The sequence below is a fragment of the Aspergillus undulatus genome (assembly GCF_047715775.1).
Source record: "Aspergillus undulatus strain CBS 261.88 unplaced genomic scaffold BDV17scaffold_7, whole genome shotgun sequence".
NCBI classification, from domain to species: domain Eukaryota; kingdom Fungi; phylum Ascomycota; class Eurotiomycetes; order Eurotiales; family Aspergillaceae; genus Aspergillus; species Aspergillus undulatus.
Window position 1 is genome coordinate 631885 of NW_027396611.1, and position 7532 is coordinate 639416.

General features: G+C 52.4%; 3 protein-coding genes across 3 annotated transcripts in view; 1 reads left to right on the forward strand and 2 right to left on the reverse strand.

The window, feature by feature from the left end:
* Positions 1-171: 171 nt before the first annotated feature.
* BDV17DRAFT_217296 (F-box and WD domain protein) lies at positions 172-3878 on the forward strand. Its single transcript, XM_073755528.1, has 2 exons — positions 172-1143; positions 1220-3878. The coding sequence occupies exons 1-2, from the start codon at positions 912-914 to the stop codon at positions 3559-3561; spliced, it is 2574 nt and encodes an 857-aa protein (XP_073619064.1). The 5' UTR covers positions 172-911; the 3' UTR covers positions 3562-3878.
* A 384-nt stretch (positions 3879-4262) lies between these two features.
* On the reverse strand, positions 4263-5765 carry BDV17DRAFT_279873 (uncharacterized protein; the record flags this gene model as incomplete). Its single annotated transcript, XM_073759786.1, has 1 exon — positions 4263-5765. One exon carries the CDS (start codon positions 5763-5765, stop codon positions 4263-4265), a length of 1503 nt encoding a protein of 500 aa, XP_073619065.1.
* A 673-nt stretch (positions 5766-6438) lies between these two features.
* Positions 6439-7532, reverse strand: part of BDV17DRAFT_279874 (involucrin repeat protein) — a gene marked incomplete at both ends in the record, with an annotated part of 2875 nt that continues 1781 nt past the window's right edge. The window contains 2 exons of the mRNA XM_073759787.1: positions 6439-6549; positions 6608-7449. Of these exons, the coding sequence (XP_073619066.1) occupies positions 6439-6549; positions 6608-7449 (953 nt within the window). The remainder of the gene's footprint in view (positions 6550-6607; positions 7450-7532) is intronic.

Sequence of the window (7532 nt, forward strand, 5' to 3'; positions counted from 1 at the left end):
GGGAGGTGGTCCTGTTGCCGAATCGGGACATCCAGAGAACACAAGTACAGAGTACAGCAGAGTACTACTATGTAGTAGACAATACCTTTATATGCATAGCAAGATCAGATACCTCACACTTCGAGTGTTACAGAACCTGACTAGCTCAACGTCTTCTGCAGACATGATCCTGAAGGAGTGTTAGGTAGATATATGTAGACTGTGCCTATCCTATACCTCGGGTGGTTGGGCTACTCTTAGTTCCCTGCCAGTTTATCCAGATCTCTCATGCTTTGTAGTCTCTAGTATCAGTCAATCCAAGAAGGATCTGCTGCTTCATTCTGCATCCTGACAGCCAAGCAGCGGATACAGGCGCTACCGAGTCAACGGCTGCTAGAAGAAACTCTGGAGGAACCTTAAGCTCATGCAGGGATGCGCTTCAAGATTAACGGCGGGGCAGCGTATGCATACTGCAAACTGGCCAGTTTGGCAGTTCCAGGCTGACTAGTGCCGGCTATCGGGCATTCTGGTGTCTTGGTGTGTGGTATTGTTGCGGCCTGTGTATGCATGTATTCAAGACTGGAGTAGAAGGCTGCAAGTAGTCGTCCCCAGTCATAGCCTCAGCCTGGAGTCATCCGCGCACCCACTCCCAGTCGCCCACACCCTCCGGCCTCACCCACTCCCCCATCCCTCCCATCTTGCCCGTTTCATGTGGCTTATCAACCACAACGATCACCCTTGAATCTCCGAGACCTTCACCTTTCCCTACGCTAGATACTCGCGCGTCGTCAGATTGACTGTTGGGACGATTATTACGTCTTACATCCACCGCCCTAGGTAGACGCTGGTCTGAGGCTCCGCGCGAGCGGGACGGACCACCTGGGAAACGCAGAGACGCAGGACAAGTGAAGCTGTCTGGCCGTCGCGTCCCGATGGAAAGATCCTCTATGGCGAGCGAAACTGATGCGTCGGAAGTCTCGATCCCTCTCCGTCTATTCCCATCTGACCTCACCGCCCGCTCTTTGTCCGCTGCCTTCAAGTTCGATGAAGGTTATTCGGACGATACACGAAGCCAGGCGGATAAGGAGCTTTTGCGTACCCCGTCGGACGATGTAACGCCCATTCCCGATTGGGTTCTTGTTCATAGCGAGGCCGAGAGAGCCGGTGAGTTTCCTCCGCGCCAGTCGCGTGCTCGCCCGCGCTTAGTGATGTTTATGCTCATTACCGTTTTCATTGCTAGAGATCGCTTACAGCCTTCTACGTACCCTGCGCACCTCTACTGTCGCCGCAGTGGTGGAGCGATTGTCTCCGCTATTGCACATGGATCCTGTCCTTAAACTTCCCCCGGAAATCACCTCCGAAATCTTTTCTTACCTCGACCCCCATACTCTGTTGACAGCGTCTCTGGCCTCTCGCGCCTGGCGGAATCGCATTTTCGACTCTCGTCTTTGGAAAGAACTTTATATCGATGAAGGATGGCGTGTTGACATCGACGCGATTCGTGCTTTCGAACAAGACAACTCCGGTTTCCCGTCGCCGCAGTCCCGGAAGTCGCGCTCAAGGTACGCGGATACAGATCTCGGCGAGCCGAAACAGAAGAAGCGTATGCCGCCAGGATGGTTGGACTCACGTGCTCGCGGGTCCGAAGATAGTGGCTCAGACACGTCGGAGATCGAGCAGAAAGGCCACGCGAGGCCGGATGGAGAAGGGGACAACTTGATGATTGACGCGGCAGATGATCGGAGCACGCCTTTTCCACGTGGAAACGAGCCTGTGGAAAATCGTGACTCCATGCAGGAGCCACTCTTTCAGAAATCGATTGAACGTGCGACAGCGAAACCTCCCAAATCATCTCTCCTCATTCGAATGCCAAACGGCTCTGCTAAAATCAATTGGCCCCACCTATACCAACAGCGCCGGCGCTTGGAAGATAATTGGGCCAAGGGGCGATTCACTAATTTTCAACTTCCGCACCCTGCGCATATGGAGGAGGCTCACCGGGAGTGTGTGTATGCTATCCAGTTTACTGGAAAGTGGTTAGTCAGTGGCAGCAGAGATCGGACGGTTCGAGTATGGGACTTAGAGACAAAGAGGCTCCGGCAGCGACCACTCGTTGGACACACGAAGTCGGTACTGTGCTTACAATTCGATCCCCGCCCTTCTGAAGATATCATAGTCTCAGGGAGCAGCGACCACAACGTCATCGTATGGCGATTCTCTACTGGCGAGAAGCTTCATGAGATCGCTCCAGCACATGATGACTCTGTCCTGAACCTTAGATTTGATCATCGATACCTCATTACATGCTCCAAGGACAAACTCATCAAAATCTGGAATCGACAGACATCGTCCCCGGCGGACAAGGACTATCCTAGCGTCAACCATAGGTCAGGGGTTGCATATCCACCATATATTGTGGACACCAGCGAAATGCCTTCCCCTATCCTGGAAGCTGAGATTGCCAAGAATCACATCCGCACTCTGGAGCCGTTTTCTCTCTTGATGACGCTGGTGGGACACACAGCTGCTGTCAATGCCATCCAGATAAATGATGACGAGGTCGTTTCGGCTTCAGGCGACCGATTAATCAAGATCTGGAATGTGCGCGACGGTACCTGTGTGAAGACTCTTATGGGTCATGAGAAGGGCATAGCGTGCGTTCAGTTCGACAACCAGCGCATCGTAAGTGGAAGCAATGATGATACGGTCCGAATCTTCGACCATGTCTCCGGTGCAGAAGTTGCTTGTCTACATGGACATGGAAATCTAGTCCGGACTGTCCAAGCCGGCTTCGGTGACCCACCAGGATCAGAGGAAGCCCTCAGATTAGAAGCCCTGGCGGTCGACAGAGACTTCTGGCATGCTCAGAGCTCAGGTGAAGCCGTTGATCTCGGGCCGCGAGCTTTGAGGCGAACCGGCCACAACCAGAACACAACTGGGTCAAGGAAACCTCGCGACATCAAGGCACTAGGTGCCTCCATCCCACCAGGCGGCGGTGGAAGCAAATGGGGGCGGATCGTCTCCGGCTCATACGATGAGTCCATCATCATCTGGAAGAAGGACAAAGAGGGCAACTGGACTGTTGGTCAGCGATTGCGGCAGGCGGAAGCCGCCGCCAATGCGTCTTATGTTTCCCCATCAAGCACATCCTCACGCTCAGACGCTTCCGCGGGCAACGCTTTTGCTCAACAAGCTGCACTAGCAGCAGCAGCAGCAGCACAAGCACAAACACAACAAATACCGGGCCCCTCTACATTATCACAAACCCCCGGTAACCAACCACCACAACAAGGCAACTCATCAAATTCGAACCCATCCACCCACGCCCAACAAACCCCAAACCGACCAACACCACCCACCGGCCCACCCCTCACTCAACTCCTACAAGCGGCTAACTACTACACGCACCCGCGAGCCCGAGCCCTCGCGCAAGCAGAAACACCCACATCCCGTATCTTCAAGATCCAGTTCGACGCGCGCAAAATTGTCTGCGCAAGTCAGGATCCCCGCATCGTGGGGTGGGACTTTGTCTGCGACGATGAGGCACTCGATGAGGCTTGTCAGTTTTTCACGGGGTTATAGTATAGTATAGTACAGCAAGCGTGCTTTTGCAGCATATTTGAATTGCATTGAATTGCATGACAGTGGGGTTTCTCGTCGCTTTTTTTCTTTCTTCTCGTCTGGTCTACACAGTCGGTATAATAATGCATAATGGATTATTTTCAACGATTCTCCTGCGGCTTTATGCTCAGCACGGAGTCCTGGAATTTTTTTTTTTTTTTTTGGGTTTCATGTGCACGCGCACGCACACATAAAGCAAGCGATAATCGTCATTAGCTGTTCTAGTGGCAAGTGCGTAGCATATATTTATTGTTGCTTTCGAGGCTGCTTGGTTGTATCTCATGTTATTCCTTCAATCGGATCTATATTCTATGTCTTTCCGTCTTGATTATGCACTGAATATTGTGAGACGCTGATATCATTTGCTCATCTGGCTTTGGCCTGGTATACAACCTTGGCACAGTGCCCTCGTACTCAAGTGAGCCCTCTGGGAAAAGTTGTTGATTGAGTTTAGGGAAGAATTTGCTGATAGAAAATAATTCTAGCAATGGGCGACTAAGAAACCAAAAGCAATCCGTGTCCATGGTCTATAATTCTAAAGTTTTCTCTTTTCCCAACAAGTCACGAGTCAAACCCTTGGAAATAAATGTAGGTAAGGATAAGGCGTCGCGTATTTCCAAAGCAATACACCGAGTGCTCCAAAGTTGATGGGTATCCGTGGTTCATTGTTCAGGAAGCTCGATAGCAGGACCTGACAGAGGCGGCTGAGACTCGTTCGAACGCTGCTCGCGCGCAGTCACATATGTCTCTTGTGTAATCGTGTTAGTGTTCTGATTGAGCCCGTTTGCTCGACTGAGAGCTTCTGATACATCATCGAACCCGCAGCAGCAGCAAAAAGTAGACTTTGCACGTTTTATGACCAGCTTCCAGAAACTTGGTGCCTCTGACTCTTGGCTCGTTCTCCCGGGGGTGCTGGTTCCCTGTAAGTTGGTCGCAGCAGCAGATTGTGTTGATGCAAGCGAACATGGGTCAGCGAGAATCGAGCGGCCGGGTCGAACCATTCGCGCGTTAGGTTCCGGTGCTCGAGAGATACAAGTGTGATAGGAGTCGACTCTTTTACCGGTGTTTTCGGCGCTCAGTAAAGTGGAATTAAGTGTATTGGGCGGAGCCGGCGGTGATTGAACTGATGCGTCGACCAAGCAGCCCCTTTCTAGCCATCTTGAAGTGGATTCGTCCGAGCTGGGATCGCTGGGAGAGCTATCATCGGCTTGCGCTGATGCTTCTGCTACCGCCGCACTGTTGCCCTCTGAATTCCCTCCATCACATTGAGCAAGAGCGAGATTCGCCTGGTGAAATGGATGATCATCTGTCCCTTTCAATACACTTTGACCATGGCCACTTTGTCTTCGCGGGAAGCTGCCTAGGACCCGAGTGCCATCTTCAGCGAATGGTCGAGTATGAGGCTGCTGATTGCCCTGAGAAGGGGAAGGGCTGGGGGAAGCACCACGAAAAAGCCTACGCAACAACGACTCGTTACGATTTGGCACCGGGTGCTGGGCTCCGATCCGAAAGTCGTAAGTCCTGGCTTCCTCAGTGCCAAAAGATGGAAGACCTGGAGGCGTGGGCGATCGGACGGGTGGGGGATATTCTGGTAGGATTGGACTCACGGGCGACTCGAGGCTGCTCAGCCAGGTTGGCGGCAGCTGAACGACGCTTGCTGGAGTGTTGTTGGCTTTGTGAGAGCTGTCTGAATTAGCCGCAGGCTTGGACCGCTGCTTCCCCACGTGGAATGGTGATAAGTCGTCTGGCGATGGCAATGACCAAGCCGTCACTTCTCCAGTCGAGGCTATCCTGAGTTTGTCGGCCATCAAGCGGGCAGGAGGTGGTCTGTCGATTTCATCTGTATCCAACCTAGGAGCATCAGGCGCCGACCCTCCAATTGGGTGAGACTGTGCGCGCGCGGCAGAGTGGAACGTAGCAATATTGGCGGCCATTCGGTAATCCACGCGCTCAAGCGTGCCGTCGCCAGTTTGTTCCCCGGATGTTGTCTCGTCATCATGGCTGGAAGTTGCTCTGAACGCATTGTATATTGAACTCCGGTTGCTCGACTCTAAGACCGATGAGACCGAACGTAGGCATAGCGGGTCATCATTCCTGAATGCTGGTTCTGCAACGGGGTACGCTTGATCGTTTTCAACCGAGTCGGAGTCTTTTGGGATGGCCATGCTGCTTTAGCAAGGACTGCCGATGGGCGCCGAAAGCATCCGCTGAGAGATAAAGGCGCAATGATAACGGCATCGGAGTCCAGATGCGCAAGATGGCGGTGTTGCCCTTGGGCCTGGCTGTGTATGAGGCCACGGCCGTCCATCGTGCTTTCCACATTAGTTCCGACGTCAGAAAGGGCAGGCGCGGGAGTCCGACGGGACTATGGCCGTGGACCAAAAAGAGACATTGCAGAAAGAAATAGACCAGAATAGACACAATTGGACCAGAATAAGTCGTGACAAGTTGATTTTATGATATATTGTTCTCAAGCGTGATATGTGCAAACCCGGGGTAAGAATAGATATCGTAAAAGAAGACCTCCTGCTATAAGGGGTGAGGCCGAGGCCGATTAAGAACAAACATTAATATGTACGAAGAATCATATACACACGGCAAGCCTCCATCCAAACGAGGGATCTATTAGACACTTCCGGTCTGATACTGAATGTCCAGGGGATTGCTTGCCGTCTTCATAGGCCGTGTCAAATCGGCGACCGGCTGCCAATGCTGGAAACAACCAGGTTGTCGAACCCTCCTGCGTGCAGCGGGCAAGTCCGGGGCATACCCGAAAAAAATAATAGTAGAATAAGGTGAAATAGAAAGCAAAAGGAGAAGAAAGGTGAAAGGGGATCATCATAACGCCGTTCCAGTTTGGCTGAGGGTTGGATTTCCGCTCATGTTCGCCTGCTCTTTTTTCAATTCCCGGATGATAGCTTCGAGTTTTCTGCGCTCTTCATGCTCCGCCTGTTCGAAATGTTAGCCTCATCTCAAAAAAGAATAGGCGAGAAAAGAGAAAGCCAACCTTGAGTATCTTCATGTTTTCGGCGCGGGTATCCCGCATCATCTTCTTAAACTCGTTCTTCAACACCATTGTGGATGTTGTCTCATAAGGTCCGTCTCGTCCCATCGATGAAGCACTGTTGTTGGAGCCCATCCAACTAATCCGCTCTTCATTGATCTGGGTCTCCAGCTGCTCGCATCGATCACGAAGGTTGTCAATCATGCCCTCAAACCTCTCGCGCTCCTTCTCGAACTCGATGCTGGCCTTGGTCATCGCCTCGTAATCATCAACAGTCTCACGGAGCTCCTTCTCGAGCGTTTGAACACGATTTTGGACGTCGCCAGGCCCAGGCTTTCCAGCCTTGAGGCCTGCAAGTTCCTCGGCCATCTCAAAGTTCCTAGCCTTTAGGTCGTCAAGTTCCTGGAAAAGGGCAGGATCGGCGGCGGCTTCGGCAGCCCTTTGCGCGCGTGTTCCATAAGCACCATCCAACTCTGCCTTAGCCATGGTGAGCTCAGTCTGGGCCCGGACTACGTCACCCTCGAGATCGGTCAATTCCTTCTGTAAGCGGGCCGAATTTTCTTCGGCTTGGGTGCGCGATTCATTCGCATTTTTAAGTCGAGATTCCAATTCCTCGCGAAGCTCACTCATTGCCTCCTCCAGGCGGTGTATTTCCGCATTGGCTTGCTCGTGCATATCGGTTGCTTCCTTGACCCGAATGTCTGCGTCGTTGCGAATCTGGTGGATGGTTTCTTCTAATTGTGCGACTTGTTGCTCAGCACTTTCGCGCGACTCCGTAGAGTCCTGAAGCTGACCGACCACGCCCTGTAAGCGCGCGACTTCGCCCTCAACACGGACACGAGCCTCTTGATGCTCGTCTTTCTCACGTTGAATCTTCTCTATACTGTTTTGGAGGCGGGCAAATTCGCCCTCAACATGGACACGAGCC

What these genes read in the sequence shown, in the direction of transcription:
- BDV17DRAFT_217296 (XM_073755528.1), top strand. Translation starts at nt 912, where the DNA reads ATGGAAAGATCCTCTATGGCGAGCGAAACTGATGCGTCGGAAGTCTCG. An exon ending in TAGCGAGGCCGAGAGAGCCG is followed by an intron (nt 1,144 to 1,219) that starts GTGAGTTTCCTC and finishes TTTCATTGCTAG; the next exon opens with AGATCGCTTACAGCCTTCTA.